Below are 20,237 nucleotides of genomic sequence, written 5' to 3'. Positions count from 1 at the left end.
GATTCCTTTGTCATCAGCCTACTGTTGTCCGGCATCCATTGTCAGACACTTGGAGTGTTTGCCTTCCAATTGCATGATGCCTCCGTCGTCCACCTTCATGATCGTTCAACCTTCCCCCACCCTCTTCACAATATCTGTCAGCCCACTGCCATCCAACGTCAGACACGGGGACTGTCTTCTGCCTGCTGTTTGCCTTCTCCACCATCAGCACAGAGCCCTCGACGTGATCCCAGCAGTCAACTGTGCCATTATCTGCCATGTTCATCTATAGATTTTCCTCTCTACTCTCACTCTCCTCGATATTACAGATATGTGTTTGGATTGGTGTAGATTTAGAATTGACTACCTTTGACCAACATTCATGTGAGATCTGTGTATCAGCCTTCAAGCTCATCATCCTCACCAACTCAAATTCCAACATTGTCTACGTGTCAATGTCCAAAGCCAGTTATTGATTTCTAGATCATCCATACTAATATTTATCCTAGAAGATTAGAAAGCTTTGTCAGCAAAGAAACAAAAATTGACTTCACTTTCTTTGACCAAGGATTGCGATTTAGTCAGCACAAAGAGTATTTGGGCTTTTATACAGGACCACGGCAAATGGAGAAGCTAAAAAGAACTAGGGATGGAAAGCAATAGAAGTAGGGCATCTAATCACAATTCATTCTTATGTAAAATTATAGGAGCTATGGTTTTAATCTCATAGATTGTGGAACTACATGGAAATAATTTCCGGAAGTGATAAAGTTGACTCACAAAGCTCACTGTATGAGTCACGATCATCCACTCCGATTCTGCACTTAACACTGATAGGAACATCACAGTTGTCTGAGATAGCAGTCATAGCCTTTCCAACAAACTTCCCTTGCCAACAATAAAACATAAAATCGAGTTTTTTAATAATGAAGTGTATGAGCATGATTTCAAAGGATGATTGAATAACATAGTCAGTTAATGTACTTTTGGATCCAGCATAAGGCGCGCACCAAAGCATCCATGGCCTGCTACTTTACTGCTTGGACATCCACAGCTGAAAGACATTAAAAAAAAGATGATTATCTCATTGAAACACTGTTAACATCAACTCCTAAAGGAATCTGAACAAGTATGATGCAGACTTGAAGTTGATTTCATCATATTGGTATTTATTTGCAAGTGCAGCTGCTTTTGAAAGATTCTGCAAGTTGCTTCCACCAACTTGCAGCACGATGGGATGTTGATCCGCAGGGAAGGCTAAAAATCGGTCCTGCAAGTTTGAAATTATCTAAGGATTTAGTGCAATTGAGAAAAAATATAAAGAAATCATATGTCATCATTAATCAATACCATGATTTCAAATATAATGTTAAATGGTGGGACAGTGAATATTATGCTAGAACATTTCTTCTGAGTCATTCAAGGCTACTGGTACAATCCCCATGACGGAAGTATCAGTACGCAACCCCATTCAAAATGGATGTTACTCCACTCCCCAAACCTGTAATAGACTGTCTTACATTTGGGGATGTGGGAAAAGGAAGTTGATACAAGCAATTCCTGTAACTACTTCACCACAGGCAATCTTGAATAGAAATCAGCCATATATGCCTGATTCAGAATCAGACCAGTTCCAAGAAAACATTCCTATTATTCTCAAAGAATTACAGAAGAAGAGATGAAAACTTAACAGTAGAGGCAACCAGGCATACTCCTCTCCTCTCCAGCCGCAGCGGCTCTACTGCTCCAGACTATGAGTCTCTAACTGGCTCTTGATACTTGAATCTTGAAAACAAATTTCCGTCCACCGTTTTCCCCCCCCCCCCGGGCTAGTTAAAGGGGGTTCACACTTAAGTGACTACAGATGTGCCTGTCTCTTCAGTCTTCTCCTATACTATTTGTTGAAAAATGTATCAACACACCCCCATGTTGATTCAGCCCATCCTCTAATCTGAAGTTGGGAATGCTTTCTTGTAGTCAATCTGCACAATCCCACATTGCTTCATCAGTTGGAAAATTGGTTAACCTCACTTCAGGGCCCTGTGATGTTAGCCTTGTTTGGAGACCTCCCATTCCAAATCAACTCTAAGAAATGAAGGAATGGCCTGACGAGAATGGTTATTGCCCAATATTTTTTTGAGTTACAAAGCATGAAATACTTGATGGATTGATGAATGATGTTAAATATCTAAATGATGCACCACTCACATGGTGGTATGACGAACTTAACTTTAATTGAGTTTCTTGGAGGCAATGTACCTCTTAAAAAAATGACTGATGAACAAATTGCCACAATCAGAAATAATTGAATCCGGCACCCCATGCAATTTCACTATTTCTCTCACAAATAAGACATGATAAAACTAACCAAAAAAAGGATGTTTGATGGGAAAATAATGGGCATGCTTGGTTATACTATCCACATCACCATGATAGTGTCAGAACCGTAGGAAATTGGTAATCCTTCAATAACGTCTGCTGCTATTTCCTCCCAAACTTGATTTGGAATTGGCAAAGGCTGCAGTATTTCTTCAGGAGTGAGTGTTGAAAAGTTTTGTTTGAGAGGTGAAACAGAGATCGGTATAGTTTTTCCCCACAAGTAACTGACTTTTGCCCGCCCTGGCAATATAATTGTTGAGAAATTCATTTGAACGTGCAATTTAATCCCACACGCCCCCATTCCGGAGTCATCAAATCCGTCAAATGAGAATAGGTGATTAATATGAGAGTAAAATTATATGCCCTTGTAGCAAAGTAAATCCTAGCTGGTAGTATATTTAGGGAAAATATCTGTATATTCAGCAATAGAGTCATGATAATTGCTGATCTTGGATTATTTCGAATTTCTATGTCAATACAACGTTTGTCCAGACTATGTGTCCGTGACAATGAATGGAAGTTCCTTTTCCTACAGAAATGAAGTGTGACAAGGCATTGTTTAGTATATTTTTCTCCCACAAACTTATAACATACTTCAAAATTAAATTCCAAAAGTTTGGCCAATCATTATAATACTCAAGCAGAATCTCATTTTGCTCTGATAATATCTGCAAACTAAATTGATCGGTAAAAATAAAAAATTCTGAAACATAAAATATCGTTTCCACTTCTGATTTGCCCAGGTCAGTGCCATTAATTCCATCTCAATTGCTGATTTGATATGTTCATGTGGCCATAGTGATTGGCAAAGGAAGGCAATATGATGAGAGTTCTGAAGCAATACAGTCCCAACAACTTGACCAGACATCGATTTCTATTGTGAATGGCAATGGGAAATCCAGCGCACATAATATAGGAGTAAAAGTTAATAACTATTGTAAAGCCAGAAATGCTTGTTCTACATGTTCACACCATTGGTAAGAATTATTTTTCAGCAGAGTCAGTAATGGTTGAGAAATATTTGCTTATTGAGAAACAAAACATCTTTAGAAACCGGTGAGACCAAGGAACCCCCTTAACTGCTTGTGTGGAATGAATTTTCCATCGTGTAGTGGCCTCAATGTAGGATTGATCAGTTGAAACCCCTTCTGCTGATATGCCATGGCCAAAATAATCAATGTTTAGGCAGCCAAACTGATTGTTTTTGGATCAACGTGAAGCTGGCTTTTTGCAAGAAGAAAAAAAACAAGGGCAAGATATTGGCCATGTTGCTGCAAATCTTTACTATAGATCAAAATGTCAACAAAAAGACCAACACGATGTTTCTCAAATACTACTAGATAATTAAGGATTGGAAACTCATACATTTTTTTTAAGAGCGTATAGCAGGAGACACAAGAGGAAGGTTGTCAGTAAAACACGTGCGGATATAATTGCACCTGAGGGAAAACATATAAATAAAGCATGGGCAGCAGAAAAAAATCAGAGGCCTTTTTTGATAAGTTAGTGCCAGACAGTCAGGAATGTCCAAGAGCCCAGAACAATGGTGAATCATCCAATGCCACGGTCCTCCTGCAGTCTACTCAGTGGTCCATACACCAGCCCGACCCATAGTTTACTTCCTGTCATTGCCTAGATCAGCTTTTAGTCTACCACTACCTGCTGCAGCTAGAACCACAGTCTACTCCACAGTCCATTCAGTGGACAGACCGGTCAATGCTGGTCAACCCCTAGTCAACGTCGTGGTCATCTGACGCAGCCAACATCCGGCATATAACACTCCTCTTGTCGCGGTCAAACCCACGGTCAATTCCCAGGTCTCCTATTGTAGTCAATGTCATGGGTGTTGTAGCAATCAACCTTTAGTCAAAACTGAGTTACTCAGCCACAGCTATGACACCATCTTCCTGCAGTAAATTCCTTGATCTTCTGCTGCAGTCAATGCCACAATCACTCCCAATGTCATTGCCGCAATCTCCCTTGCACGATCATATCTGTAATCAACCCCAAGATCATCTGTTCCAGTCTGCAGCAATGAACACTGCAGTAACTTGCAGTCAATGCTGAGGTTCTGCCATGGTCTTCCTATGGTCAACGCCCAGTCAATGCCAAGGTCCTGATACAATCAATTATTGGTCCTCATTGAAGGCCATCTACCCTGATCAATGCTAAGGTCCTCAGCCATGGTCAACTCACAAAACCAAAGCTGAGATCCTCTACCTCAGTCAGCCGTGGACATTCCTGCAGAGAAAAGCTGCATTCAAAGCCTGGTCAATGCTGAGGTCATTTGCCATGGTTAATGCATGGTCTGCCACCCGATGGTAACAGGTAAACCATGAAAATGCGGCAACCTCAAGGATGCACAGTTCCGGCCGCCTCCTCAAGGATTCAGTGCTGTAACCTTTGGAGAAAGAGCAGCCCAGGAAATGGCTGCCTCAACCTCTAGTCTTGGTGCACGTACCACAGCCTCAACATCTTTGATGTGATTAATTGTTAGAGTAGCACTTTCTTGAGTCCTGGAATAGGACCTCAAATTGTCAATTCCACAATACCTCTTTGAATGTGAGAATGACACCTAACGCGTTGCACCATCTTCTAACTCGTGCCGCCAGAGGCATGGCCTGTAGCTCATTATGGCTGAAACCTGGAAGGGCGATTGTGCCGGACCCGCATGCCCACAGTGTGCCTGCGTTATCACATTTCACCCACTTTCCCTCACTGTGCCTGCCTGTACCCAGTGCTACCCGCACTTGCTGTGGCATGTCCGCCTGTCCACACTGCACACCTCTTGTTGAACAACAGGGGTCCAAACTTGTCCACGCATTTTACCCAACATCAGGGGAGCATCTGTGAAAGATACCCCACAGAGAACTATCAAACACCAAGAAAGAAGACAGAAGACAGAAGAAGAATAAGAGGAGAAGCAAGAGCGGCCTAACCCTCAAGAATACAGAAACCTTTGCCCTCACGATGGCTGGATAGTTCAATCTTGCCAAGAAGAACCTCAATGACCATTTATCTCATGTGCATCAAATCTCTTTACAAGGGGTATTCAAGAATTTGAAATTTCTTCCCCCTAAGAATCAGTTGCTGACTGAGATTACCGTTGACTTGTCTTCTTTGAGATTACCGATTGTGCTGTAACCTGGAGACTCCACCAGTCTCCCTTTCGGCAGTGCACCCATGCTGCCATGATAAGCCAAAAAAATTAATCAAACATCGGGAGTCCACTCACATTTCCACTGCACCCTGTTGCCAAAGTGTGCCCATGCATTTAATCAAATATTCATTATGCACCCGCCTTTCTGCGGCCTGCCTGTGCTCCTGTAAGGTGTTTCTGCAATTTCTTCAAATATTAGTTATTTGTGTGCCTTTCTCACTCTCCAGCTGCGCGGCTTCCATGCACACATTCATTCCTTCAAACACTTGTAGTGCCCTTGTCTTTCTGTGGTCTCCAGGGCTGCTGTGGCGAGCCCCCCTGGCCTATGGTGCACACTATCGTGCCTTATGTCGAACACCCTGGGTGTGCCTCCTGGTGCACCTGGATGTACCCATGCTTTAAAGCTAAGCCCGGCCTCCTGTGGTGCAACTGCTTCTGTAAGACTGCAGCCATACCAGATCGTGACCCACTGTGATGTGTTTTTAGCACATTTCAGCAACATAAGATGAGCGCTCACCTCACAAGCAGCCTGCTGTGTCAGGGCTTGCCCTCCAAGGACCAGCTAGCATCCAGGGTTACTGCTTCAACAGCACCAGGCCAACCAATGTGCACACGCAGCGGGTGTTTGACAAAACACTGTACCATGTCAAACTTTGGATGATCAGAGCTGAGAGAGAGGAGGCAAGGTGATGGGTGGAGCCCGCTATCGTAGGACAAGGAAAGAAACCATCAAAAATAAATAGAATAGCTCACTTTCATTTAGTTTATCTTGTCTTAAATAGTCAGCTAAACTATTACAATTTTACATGAAACTCCCCAATAAAGCAGGAGTGACATTTTAACCATGCAGTTTTGTTAACAGGGGACCGCACGTGACAATCACGCGGGTCCACAGTTTGAGGAAATATGGCCGTTGCCATATTTTCTATTACTATTATCTCTCTATTTGCCCGTTAAGGGCTGTAGTATCTTTTTCTCTCTTCTATTCTGACTTTGTATTTAGTAACCCTAGACAATGAGAAGAGGGACGATTTTTGTTTTGTTCAAAGGGCTCTCCTTTCTCAGCTTCCACTTCTACACGGTATCAGAGCCCGCGGATCGACGGGACGAGCACTGTTGTTGAGATCGAAGTTCTTCAAGCTTCCCAACACAAGCCAGCCTTAGACTCTTGATCAGCAACCGATGAACCACTGATCTGTGGCCCAGGTGCGATCGTTTTTGTTTACTGGTTTGGTAACTCGTTTTATAGTGTTCGTGCTTGCAACCTAGAACGAGTTGCTCTTGATCTCAATCTCAGTAGCAAGTTCTGAATCTTCCTTGGTCGTCTTTCTTATTTCTCACAAGATTCCCATTGTATTGGAATTTACAAGTAGATGAGTTTATATCCTTTTTGGTGAGGAACGTGATCGTTAATTGCAAAGGATGAAACGATGAGTGGTGCCACTATTGGCTCAACTGGCAGTTTTATGCATTCAGGGGAAAAATGGTATTCACATCTTTCCCAAATACCATCGCATAACCTCTTTACTGGCCATCACCTCTACCAATGGACACGATATGTTCAGAATATTTTTTGCCCTCGGGGCCAACTCTACCACTTGACAGACAATGCATTCAATCCCACAACCAAATCATACATGAAATGGCAGTGTGAGTAGGATGTCTAATTTAGTTGGATCTTAGATTCAATGCTGCCAGAAATAAACCAAGCTTAGATGGATTTCAACACTGTTAAAGCAGTATGGGATACTGTACAAAAGCATTTTTCCAAACGTAAAGATGAATCAAAAATTGCTGATTTGGTAGACCGATCCATGCGTCTCCTTCAAGAACAACATACTGCATTGGAATATGCCAATGAACTTGAAGCTTTATAGAAAGAAATTGACTTCTACCGACCCTCTCGAAATAATTCTGTGGATAGGGAGTATGTACTACGTGATCAAGTCTACAGCTATCTTAAGGGGTTGCAACCTGAATTTGAGACAGTTCGCTCTCAACTCTTCAACCGTGAACATAAGTTAAATTTTGAGGACACTGTCATCAAGGTCCGAAATGAGGAAGGACGGTTGGGTATTACTTCTGAAGAGGGAAAAACCATCGTTGAAAATGCAGCATGTCTGGTGAAGCCTTAAAGAGAAATGCCTGGATCAACTAAACAGCCACCTCAAGGACAGAAAAAAAAACTATCCGGGCAAACGGGATGAAGACCATAGGTTCTGTGTTTACTGCAAGAAACCACGCCACACGGTAGAGACATGTTGGAGGTTGCATGGCAAACCAACTACAGTTAGCAGAGGACACAGTGCTACTCAGGTCTCTACTCCAGAGCCTCATGAGGAACCACCGCCAGAAGGACGGTGGAAACAAAGTGATATGGCACAGCTCAAGGAAGAGGTCAATCAACTTCGGCTGCTCATTACGAATCAGTCAGACATTATGGGATCCACATCCTTGGCACACTGATATGATTCTAACCAAATCAAGAAACGAATTCTTGAAAAATATAGAATTGACTCACAATGTAGTGTAGCAATACAATTCTTCAGATAGAGGAAGATCCCAGATCCGTAACGCCTTCTCGAGCTCCCCAGCCGAATGCAGCTTCAGCTCAGCAACGCCTCCAATCTCCAGGGTATTTCTCCAAGTTATCGATGCCCCCTCCTGCCAGAGGGGTTATTCCTTATATAGGAGCAAGATGTCCTTGCTCCTAGCCCAGGCAGTTAGTTACTGCCCTCGCGGTTCCTTTTGATCTTGGACTACTCCACACATGTGGGCCCCACTGTGGTCCCACGTGCAGAGTTATTCCCTTTTTCTCCTCCTTTCTTCTTTCTCTTATATGTAATCCAAGGTATCGTAACACACACTTAGGTACATCATATTGTTTAAACATTAATTCCATTTCCAAATATCAACCCAATTCATGGATCTTAGATTCCAGTGCCATGGATCATATGACACCAGACAAATCATGTTTTTTACAGTGTGAAACTTGTCCTAGCAAAAGGAAAGTTCAGACTGCTGATGGCACCTTACTTCCAGTACTGGGTATTGGTACCATGAAAATTGGATGAATTGGGACACTAACGCGTGTTCTGCATGTTCCAAAACTATGCGTTAGTCTGCTCTCAGTGCAACGATTGGCACAGATTTGTGCCTATAAACTGATATTTGATGGAGTTGATGCCTTTCTATGTAACAAGGTGGCGGGACAGAAGCATGGGCTAGCTAGGATCCGTCATGGTCTCTACCATCTACGCGTATCTCCCCTCGTTGATGATGTGAAGCCTATGGTGGCCACTACAACCATGATAGGAGAAACAAGAATCTGGCAACTTCATCAACAATTGGGCCAACCTTCTTTTCTTGTTTTAGAAACTATGTTTCCAGATTTATGTAACGGATTGGAGTTGGACATATTGATATGTCAAGTATGCCACTTGGCTAAACACAAGAGAGCTACTTATCCTCCCTCTGCGGTGAGGTCACATTTGGTTTTTGAGATGATTCACTGCGATGTATGGGGTCCATCTCCATTCTCTGGCCTAGACAGTTTTCGCTCGTTTCTTGTCTTTGTGGACGATGTGAGCCGCTTTTGTTGGATCCATCTTATGAAAGCCAAATCAGACGTCTTCACTATTCTAAGTGGATTCGTAGCAATGATTAAACGCCAATTTGGGGCCCAGGTTAAACGTTTTCGAACAGACAACGGCAGGGAATTCATCAATGCATCCATGGCTACCTTCTTTAAAGAGCAAGGAATTATCCATGAATCATCATGCGCTTATACCACCCAATAGAATGGGGTGGCGGAACAGAAATTGGGACACATTTTAGAAAAAACTCGCGCCCTGTTGATTCAGAGCAATGTCCCAAAAATTTTTGGGGGGGAAGCAGCACTGTTGTCTGTTCATATCATAAATCAACTTCCTCTAAATCCCTCTGTGATAAATCTCCCTTAGATGTCGTTATGCAGGCCTATCCAACTGGTAAACTCCATAACCACCTGGAACTTCGGGTATTCAGATGTACATGCTATGTGCATCTACACCCAAATCAGACCAACAAGTTAGCTCCGCGAGCACTAACTCGTGTCTTTGTTGGATACTCCCATATGCAGAAGAGATACAAATGTTATCATCCTTCTACACGCCGGATGTTTATCTCCAAAGACATTACTTTCAATGAAAGTATTTTTTTCTATCAGCAAGGAGCAGGTGACTCTATAGAATCCTTGTCACCTGTAGTGACTAAGGATGCTCAGACTATACCTATGCTCAATGCACCTCCTCAGATATCCGGATTCCCTTTGGTCATACCTATGGATCTGTCAAGGTCAGAACAGCCACCTGATTGTCCTTCCCGGCCTACACTGATGGATTCAGAATCAGGACCGGCTGAGGTTCCAGTTGTATCCATAGATATTGCTATTCCATCTTCTATTCCACGGTCACGGCCAGAAATCATTCATCACTTCACTCGGAGACGTCTTAGAGGAAAACCAGTTGCCTCACAACTTGAGGAAAATCGTTTTCCTACTGATCATACTCTTGAGTTCAGACCATCCAATGAAGCCTACAGCGGATTCTCTGGTGTGCCAGACCACCCCATTTCCTTTATGCAATCTACTAACATATGAAAATGTAACCCTGAGCATAAAATGTTCCTAGTAAATCTTCAACAAATTACACTTCCATGGTCGATCCATGAAGCACTCGTTCAACCTCAGTGGAAGCAGACCATGGATGACGAAATGGCAGCTTTACACGCCAATCATACATGGGACGAAACCATACTTCCACATGGTAAGAAATCTATCGGTTGCCGATGGGTTTATACTGTCAAGTATCATGCTGATGGCCAACTTGAACGGTATAAAGTGAGACTTGTTGCTCAGGGATACACCCAGAAATATGGTTTAGATTATCTAGAAACATTTGCTCCAGTAGCCAAAATGAACACTGTATGTATTCTAATATCTCTAGCTGCAAACAAACACTGGAATTTATTTCAATATGATGTTAAAAAATGCTTTTTTACGTGGGAATTTGAATGAAGAAGTGTATATGAATCCACCTCCTGGTTATAATCTAAAACATGGACGAATATGTCATTCAAAAAGGGCACTTTATGGACTTAAACAATCACCTCGTGCTTGGTTTGAACGATTCACTCTGTTCATGAAGAGTCTTGGTTAAAAACAAAGTAATGGTGACCATACCCTATTTTATTATCATACATCACCAAGGAGTGTGGTAATTCTTATTGTGAATGTTGATGATATTATCATTACTGGGAGTTATTCATTGGGTGTTGCTACCTTAGGGAAACAACTTCAACCTCAATTTGAGATCAAGAACTTAGGCGTACTGATATATTTTCTAGGTATCGAGGTTGCCCACTCGCCAGGTGGAATCACACTCTCACAGCAGAAGTATATATATGATCTCTTGGACGAGACTGACCATCTTCAGTGACAACCTCTTGCCACTCCTTTGGATGTTAACTTTAAACTTAAACAAGATGAAAATGAACCTACGACCGACCAATTCCCCTACCAAAGACTTATTGGTAAATCTTGCACACACCAGACCCGATATTTCTTACTCTGTGAATCTTCTTAGCCAGTTTATGCATTGCCCTAAACTTTCTCACTTACAGGCAGCTCACAGGGTTCTTCGGTATTTGAAGGGGATTATCAGACTTAGTCTCACCTTCCACCGAGGTCAGTCAGTTTCTCTCGAGATTTACACTGACTCCGATTATGCTGGCTTGCAGGTGGACTGCAGATCTACTACTGGCTACTGTTCCTTTCTGTGTGGGAATTGTCAGCAGACGTCCACTTTTTCTCTCTCCCTTACTCTTTTATGTTTCTTACCCATGTATTTTCAGTATTGGATATCTACCCTTATAATCATGGGTATACCGGATCCTTCATATTGGGTCCACGAAACCCAATACAAGTAAACCCAGTATAAGTACTGGGTTATGATGTAAACCTAAAAACATGAATATTATTTCGAATTTTTGGGTTCTTCCTCTGGCGGCTAGGGTTTGGACAGGTGAGAAGAAGCCTCTCCACTGCTTCTCCCCAAGATCAGCTGAGAGCTGACAGGAATTTAGTCGCATGGTGTAGCAAGAAACAAAAGGTGGTCTCACTCCCCTGCACTGAAGCCGAATTCAGAGCTCTTGTCAAGGGCATGTGCGAAGCACTCTGGATTTGTGGCATTCTCTCTGACTTGAAGCTTCTACCCTAGGGGCCTATCATACTTCGTTACGACAACAAGTCAGCCATCAGTCTTGCTCATGATCCTGTGCAGCACGATCGTACCAAAGCATGTTGAGATCGACAGGCATTTCGTCAAGGAAAAATTGAACTCAAAAGTCATGGCGATTAGCTATGTTCCTACAAAGCTACAACTTGCTGATCTCCTGACTAAAGGCCTACCACGAGATTTCCACGAGTCACTTGTCTCCAAGCTGGGAATGAGCAATATACATTCCTTCGCTTGTGGGAGAGTGTTAACGGGGAACCGCACGTGACAATCAAGTGGGTCCACAGTTTGAGGAAATATGGCTGTTGCCATATTTCCTATTACTATTATCTCTCTATTTGCCCGTCAAGGGCTGTACTTGTCTTTTTCTCTCTTTTATTTTGACTTTGTATATAGTAACCCTAGACAGTGAGAAGAGGGACGATTTTCGTTTTTTTCAAAGGGTTATCCTTTCTCAGCTTGCGCTTCTACAAGTTTAACAGATTCGATGATCAATAACTTGGCAAATGGGACAAGTCTAACCTTCCCTTCAAGCCAGATGTGGCTCCCACATCTGTGAACCCAACTGACATTTGTGACTGAGAGAGGGTACATCAATTCATTTTCTGCCCAATTCATAACATTTAAATGGGTCTTTGGTTGCCTTTTCTGGGCTGCATCTAACAAGGCCTTACTAGATTTCAAGTAACAGAACAGAGTGAGCTAAGAAAATGTTATCCCTGAAAAACTCAAATCAAGATAGTGGATGGGAAAACCTTAAAAGCATCATCAATCACACCACTTACCAGGTTATCCTTCTGATGTACAATAGTTTCTGCAACAATCATCTCAGTGTAGAGCCAGGCATGTTTTGATAGTAGCCTCGCAAGGGTCCGGAAATGATTATCCGTCCAATCCATCATGGGTGCAACACTGCTCATCAGAAGAGAAAATCACTCGTCCATGGAATCCAAGTGCTTATAATGAAAATATTCTTCCGCCGAAGAGTACAAGAAAAAGCTTACCTGAACCAGGGAGAAGGAGACTGCTTCTTCAGACCAATCTGCTAATAAAACCCATTAGCGAAAAATAAATTCAAAGGAGTACACATGAAAAGTAACAGCCATAAATTCTGAAAAACCTAAACCCATGTCACAATGGGATCTTAACATTTCAAATGATCTTAATCAGAATCTCGTCAAATTTGTGAGTTGGCAAAGTCAAAACTGATAAGCCACCAAAACTTGTTTCACGAGTGCAACTACAGAAACCAAGCATGAAATGATTCAAAAAGGATATTAGAGAGTGTAAATACTGCAGGAGACGAACTTCATCACATGTCAGAAGCGAGATATATAGATGAATGAGCGAAGTGAAGCCTTTATAATGGAGTTTCTTCATAACCAACTTAGGATAAAATTGAGGACCTTTGAATAAGATGCAAATAACCATGATACAGAGATAGGAGAATTACATAAGAATCCTGATTTCAAACTGATAAAGAATTGAAACATCATCAAACAAATACAGAATAGACTATTGAGCATGTGTTTCAAGATGTAATTATATTCGACTTTGCCAACTCCAGATACAGCTTCTCTCCTCTCCTCTACTTCATCCTTCCTCCGCATTAGTGCTGCCCTCAATACATCAAATCCTTCAACTGGATTCAGATAGGACCCACTACAGTATATTTTATAAAGAGAAAGAGGAGACAATCATTGTGTCACGTCTCCCCCCACCTTTAAATGCATGCCCTAAACAAGGTGTTTATTTGGAATCTTGGATGCTTGTGTGCCTCCATTCAAAATGTAGATCCCCTGATTGCCTTGGATTTTCAATGTGAACACAAAAGTAATTGATTGTTTCGCTGCTGCATCCAGGAGCAGTAGTTACGGGTGGTCTATGATAAGCACCTAAGTTCTTGTCATGAAGAAGAGATGAGAAAGAGAGCCAGAGAGAGAGAGAGAGAGAGAGATGAGATATATATATATGTGCTCCCAGGAACTGTGCTCCTCGGAGCTGTTGTCTTCAGCTCCTCACCGGAAGAAACCCTAGGAGGGGAACTCCCATACTGGACGAACAACAACCATTAAGTCTCTCTGGTTTAAATACCAGAGTATTTTTTACACGTAGTGGGCCATTTGATAGGCTCATTAGTCTATAAAACGAAAACAAAAGAGATAACAGAATAGGGAACATAACATATAGAAAGAGTAAATAGAAAAAATACTGCTCTAGGAGTGGCTGTCAATATATATATATGAGAGAGATGGTGGAGTGGCTGTCATCATTGAGGGCAACTAGCAGAGTGGACCACCAGAAGAGGATACATCAGGAAAGGAAAGTGATGCTGCCAGGAGAGGGTCTGCCAGTAAATGGGCTTCAGCAGGGGAATGAAAGTATCCTGATTGGTACTACACTTCGAAACATGACCACATATTTAAAGATAACATGCATAAAGGGAAAAACATCAGACTGTCTCTGGTGGGAAATACCTTGATAGGGATTGTAGTATCAGTCTGTTTAATTGGGAAATACCTGCTAGAACTATTACACTAAGATCATCCTAAAATATGAAACGTCTATTCAATCCTTCAAGAACTAAAGGAGAGACAGGTACTTATCATTGTTACAGAGAACTAGGTCTAACAATCCTAGTATTGTCAAGCCCTAACGCAAGGATAGAGCATTGGAAAGTAAAGGGAATCACCCAAGTGTGATTTGAAAATTCGAGTCCTGTAGATCTAAAAAATACAAGATGTTATAAGTGGTTCTAAGAGGATATCCATCAGGCATCCTACCTCAGTGCAAGAGCAGGGTGAATAATTGCACCCTAGAGTCAAACCTCAACCTAGATCTGAGCAAGGAAATGGCATGGATACCTAAGAGGTATTTTCAGTTTAATCCCAATTTTAGAAGTGAGAGTTTAGACGTCATTATGTTCTAACTAAGAGATCCCTTGGATAGGCTCTTGTGGATGAGAAAAGGAATCGATTCAGGTAATGACATGTTTTCAGAGTACAAATTAGAAGACATTCACGTCCGCAGTACGATGAATCATGATGTAATGCCTTTTTAAACTCAACGAGAAGAAATCAGTGACTGATTCCAGAATGCAGACCATGATGTAGCTCTCTATTGATGAGGGAATCATTGGAAAAAAAAAAGAACTACAGATTGATATATTGAGATATAGATTAATATCAGAGTTGATACTGTGGCAGAATAGGCTCAGATCAGCCATTGTAATCTCCCACACTAAAAAGCTCCCTCACGGGGACCATATCATGTACTACTCGGCCCTCTCATTGTATCTCCTGCTTCCTCCCCATTGCCCCTTTTTGCCAAATTGGTTGCCACAACTACATCTTCTTGACTGCTCCTCATTGAGGGTGAATGTGTTCATTGAGTATTAACCTTAGGACAAAAGAAGGAAATGCCCTTGGGAGGGGTTGGGGACCGTATCAGGCTCAAACACAAGATTCAGTCAGAATTGGTAATCTAAAAAATTGGGAGGAAAGATAACAACTACATTTTGACTTCAAAAAAATTCACCTATGTACCATAATAAATTGTGAGTATCACTGAATGCTGGACAGCATGAGCTGATGAAAAGTCAGATCATCATGATTGAACGTCATCATATTGTGCATGAGAATGGGACCAAACTTTCCATAGAAGCCCACAGTGAGATCAAAGGTAAGCTGATGGAAACTCTCTGAAAGGTTTCTTCACCGCTACAGAACTTTTCCCCACAGAGAGAAGTGGATCACAACCAGTCCACTTATGGTCATATCGTTCTATCTATTTTCAGATGAATGGGATAGGACGAGGTGCAAGAATCAATGGAAAGTAGGTTTATTCAAAAGTCAATCAAATACAGATGCAAGCCTGACAAGGACTACAATCAGCATAAACACCTCCTATCACATTTAATCATATGGCCACATTGAAGTCGTAAATAGATGCCTGGAAATTTCCGTCAGATGTTTAACAAGAAGACAAATCCAAACTAGAGTTTACGGGATGTGACACACAGTGAAAGGCCTGATCCAATGGTGGAAGACCAGATGGAATTTTCTTGAATTGTGGGGCCGTTTCAAGCACTGTAAGTCCATGGACACATCCCCGGACACTTTCCTCTTCCTATCGTATTCAGAATGGATGTTGTCCCATCCGGTTCTGGCATCCCATGTCGAGAACCTAGAGAACTCTGATTCAAACAGTGGATCTGGTGATTGGCATTAGCACAACTCTGTTTTAATGCTTCATCTATCATTTCACTCTCTATCAAAATGATGTCATTAAAGGTCATACAGGGCAGACCCCCATCTGCCCTCCTCAGATATAGATTCCAGCTTTCCTTAGCAGCAAGTGGGATAAAAATAGTCAAGGGGCACAATTTCATGATATCCATTCTGATGCCTCACCTCTGACAAGCACAAGAGAGGATGAAAGCAGTTGCAGACAGGCACCAACAAGATGTCCCATTCAAAATTTTAGATTGGGTGTACTCAAAGCTCAGATAAAAAAAATGAAATTACACCAACCTGATCATTCTACTATATAGTCTGTGTCTTACGAACCTCAACACTTGTGCCTGGTATATCTATCTTTTCTGCCCATTCAAGGCTGTCTTATGAACATGTCTTTGTCATTCTACCCTCCCATGCATTACACCTAAGACAAATGTAGCCCACAATGTTGGCGGGCAGAGAAGAAGACGTTTGAATTTAGTTCCTCATTCTCTACCTCGGCTAATCCCTATTCCCCGCATGCTGGCAATGGCATTGTCTCCCCCCTCCCTCAGCCTCTGCAGAAGCTCCGTCTGCCACGTAGAGTGACACGATTATTTCCTCTCACTCATCTCTCACTCTCCATTGGTCTTCAATCTTCATTTAATAAAAAATTTCATATCATTTACACCGTGCTAGATGTCTAAAAATTCGGGAAGGGTCTGGCACCCACAACTAGCAACCACTCATTTCAACTTTGACTCGAAAATTGAAACGCCTGTTGATCTTTGAAGATGAACTGAAAACGGGATTGAAATTACTTGAGCTACTCATCGAGTGGCAATATTTTCCAGAATTTGGGAGGCAGGATCCACTTTCTTCAAAAGACTCCCAAACTATCACCTTGAGGACAATGTGAATCACGTGGGTAGGCACAAGGACGAAACCCTGTAAAACTAATTTTAGAATGAGAACAACAATATTAGGTGGACAATGACAACTTAGCATCATCATCATCCCTAAATATAAGCATCATCGTCACCCCTAAACCTTACCATCATCATTGTTGTCGTATATAACGACGATGATGATATTGATGACAATGAGGATATTGACAAACTCAATAGATGAATGATGATGACAGCCCACGGAGACTGGACAATGGTGAAGGATGAAGACAACATTACTAAATGCTCTACCTTAGCTTGGAAACCAACGGATGAGGATGATAATGTCTCATGGAAAACAGATGACGATAATAGTTTGCCACTCATGATACCTCATAATTGATGACTGCCAGTGTCACTGAATAATGACAATTATACGTCATTGTGACAGTCCACTTGGCACCGTGGTTTTAACCCTAACGATGAAATGTGATGGTTTATGTGAAACATGTCTTTGACATCTGACCCAGACTCAGATTCCTTATCTTACTCCATCTCCATACAAAACCAGTAAATCAAGGTGGTGCATTTTTTCCAAGATCATCGTCGCATTCTTTAGGGGACCAGAGAGTCAATTGAGCCCCTTTGAAGCAAATTTTCAATTGGTAGATGCAATTTTTGAAAGTTTAGGCCCTATATACACAGGAACAACATCTCCTACACATCTATCAGCACAGAAGTGACAATGTTTCTTTTCATTTTTTATGATCCTTGAAGATGTTTTATTTCCTCTGTTCACACTGAATATCGTCTCTTCTAAAACAGGAAGTCACTTATATTTGTTTTTCAGTTCATTGAAACAAACAAGAAACCCAGAGGAGCCAGGAACTAACCAGACCCTTTACCTCTGATACGATAAGAATGTAATAAGCCTTCATCCATTCTTTAAAAAAATAAAAACTTTCACCCAAAAATTAAACCATGGCGCGAGGATTACCTCGCAAGAGTTATCATCATTTCCTGATGCCGAGCAAATGAGCCTGTAACTCGAGCAAGTGGTGGACAATCTGTGTATGTTGCACAACAATTAAAAGAAGAAAACTTGTTTTATCAAGACATAGCAAGCATCACACTTTAAAAGCTTCGAAATTAAATGGACAGCCTTCAGGATAAAGAATAAGGAATCCAGCACTTACTAATTCTGTATTCCAAACGCAATAGAAATAATTACAACAGAAAGAAGAACGCATGGTTTGACAGAACAGCCTTCCGGACAGAGAATAGGCAGCCCAAGAACTATTGAACTAAGAGAAACATATTCTGTAATTCCAAGGATAGAAGAAGATCAAGAAGAAGAAGAAAAAGACTTACTGATAGGGATTTGTGGGAGATGATCCAAAACCCCAGCGACATTTGCCACGGAGAAGAGTGCAAGGAGACAAGCTACGCCCAGAAGAGCGGCTAGGACCGAAATGAAGAGCTCTGGGACATCGATAGAGAGGTGAGGCAGCTGCGACTGCTACAGCAGCCATTTTTTCACCTGGATTTGCCGAAATGCTTGCGTTCTCGACGATGATACCTCCAGCGAGCTCGAATTAGCGGCGACGACGGAAGCGACGAAGAGATGAGGATGATATCGCCTTCGATTCAAAGAACAAACATCAATATCTGTTGAAAAACTTGGGCCATTTGAAGGCTGGATAATCATGAACATTTCAAATCTTCGAATAATAAGAAATTTTTAGGATCTAATATATAATTTGAATAATTTTTAGGATAATAAGACATTTAGGACCGAATACCAGTTTGACCGGGGTCCTCCATCTGAGGGTGGACGGGTTTGTCAAACAGGTTTAGGTCCAAGGGTCAAACCGAAGTATATTATTCGATATTTACTTAGTATTTTTTATAAAATTCTAAATATATCAAATAAAACCTTACGTAAAGGTTTCTTTTGAGCTCACACTGTGGGAACCCACTTGATGTGGAGGATATTTTAACATTATTATGAACATACATTTTCTACTTTGACTTTGGCATTGACTAGTCAACCTGACCGGACCGAGACCGGTCCGGACTGGACCGGGACAGGGACCGAACAAGGACGGACCAGAACCGGACCGAAGTTTAGGTAAGGTTTAGGTCTTTGCTAAGAACCCGGACCGGATCAGACCGTCAAACCCTACGTGTAGGTGCGACTGTTTGGAATATGGATATGAAACTGGATACTGGATATGGATATTGTTAAGGGTTTGGTTCCAACTTAGTTTGTTATCTGAAATTTGAAAGAAAGGACAATTCCATGAAAATGAATTTATCCGTGCATATTATTATAATACTAACATATATAAGCATATTGGCCCAATATGCATTTTAGATGTATAGTGGGATAAGTTAGATCTTACCTGTGACTATCATCCCATCCCATGCAGAGTTCGTCCAGTCTCAAATATTTTCGTCCACATCCCGTCCTGTCTGAGACATACACGTCCCGTGTGACGTCCGAGACGAGAAAAATTAGGCCACCTTTCTTAAGAATAGCTCCTGCTCAGGGATCACTCTCAAGATCTTGGCTCCCACGCAGTCCTCTCAACCTTCTGCTCAGATACCACTTAGGGATCCTCCGCTCTTGGCTCTCGACTCTCGCTTGCCTCCGCTCACTGATCCTCTGCTCTCGGCCAACATTGTTTTTCTAGATTCTCAGCCAATATTTCCTGCTACCTACTCTATAGGTGAGTATCTGATATTAGCATTGAATTTTCATACTACAATGTATCTGAATGTAAAATTTCTTAGTGCCAGTTTCATCTTCTATGAGAGAATTGGGTTGTAATAATGTAGGGTCATACCGTTCTGTCATAAGATTGCAAAAAATGATAAGCAATGATAGAGTATAACACAGGGAACAATAGAGATGGCAACCTATCCTTGTGAACTGAATAATAGAATATAGCAATTCAAGTCTTTTACTCTATCATTCTTTCTTCATCTTTTTTAGCCTTCTGTCTTCTCAAGACAAGGGATAATCTTCATTTCGGAGAGGAAGTCAGTGTAAGCAAAAACAAATCAACTTAAAAAATAAGTATTTAATGAAATAAGTAAAATTTCCTTTCATCCTAAACTGTCCGCTGTCACACAAAGGAAAATTATATTTCCTCAAAAGAAATCAATGTAAGAAAAAAATAGAATATCTAAGAATTACTTACACTCAATAAAACAAACAAAACAACCATAAAAATTACCCTCAATTAAATGGATTTTTTGTCCACTTTAATTGTTGATCGTCCAATGCTTCTGACATGGCGGTTATTTTTGTTTGATTCTTGCCCTTGTTTTATGT

The 20,237-nt window shown here is 41.5% G+C and overlaps 1 protein-coding gene across 1 annotated transcript in view; it reads right to left on the bottom strand.

Moving 5' to 3' along the window:
* The window catches only part of LOC144713169 (uncharacterized), a 44,927-nt gene extending 26,348 nt beyond the window's left edge, over positions 1 to 18,579 (bottom strand). Inside the window, exons 1-7 of the mRNA XM_078587677.1 lie at positions 18,269 to 18,579; positions 17,895 to 17,964; positions 12,798 to 12,835; positions 12,579 to 12,705; positions 1,122 to 1,249; positions 964 to 1,033; positions 760 to 862 (exon numbers count right to left, since the gene is read on the bottom strand). Of these exons, the coding sequence (XP_078443803.1) occupies positions 760 to 862; positions 964 to 1,033; positions 1,122 to 1,249; positions 12,579 to 12,705; positions 12,798 to 12,835; positions 17,895 to 17,964; positions 18,269 to 18,429 (697 nt within the window). The 5' untranslated portion in view covers positions 18,430 to 18,579. The remainder of the gene's footprint in view (positions 1 to 759; positions 863 to 963; positions 1,034 to 1,121; positions 1,250 to 12,578; positions 12,706 to 12,797; positions 12,836 to 17,894; positions 17,965 to 18,268) is intronic.
* Between the last annotated feature and the right edge of the window lie 1,658 nt (positions 18,580 to 20,237).

The sequence above is a fragment of the Wolffia australiana genome, chromosome 15 (genome assembly GCF_029677425.1).
Source record: "Wolffia australiana isolate 7733 chromosome 15, ASM2967742v1".
NCBI lineage: Eukaryota > Viridiplantae > Streptophyta > Magnoliopsida > Alismatales > Araceae > Wolffia > Wolffia australiana.
This window is presented reverse-complemented; position numbering and strand designations above follow the sequence as displayed.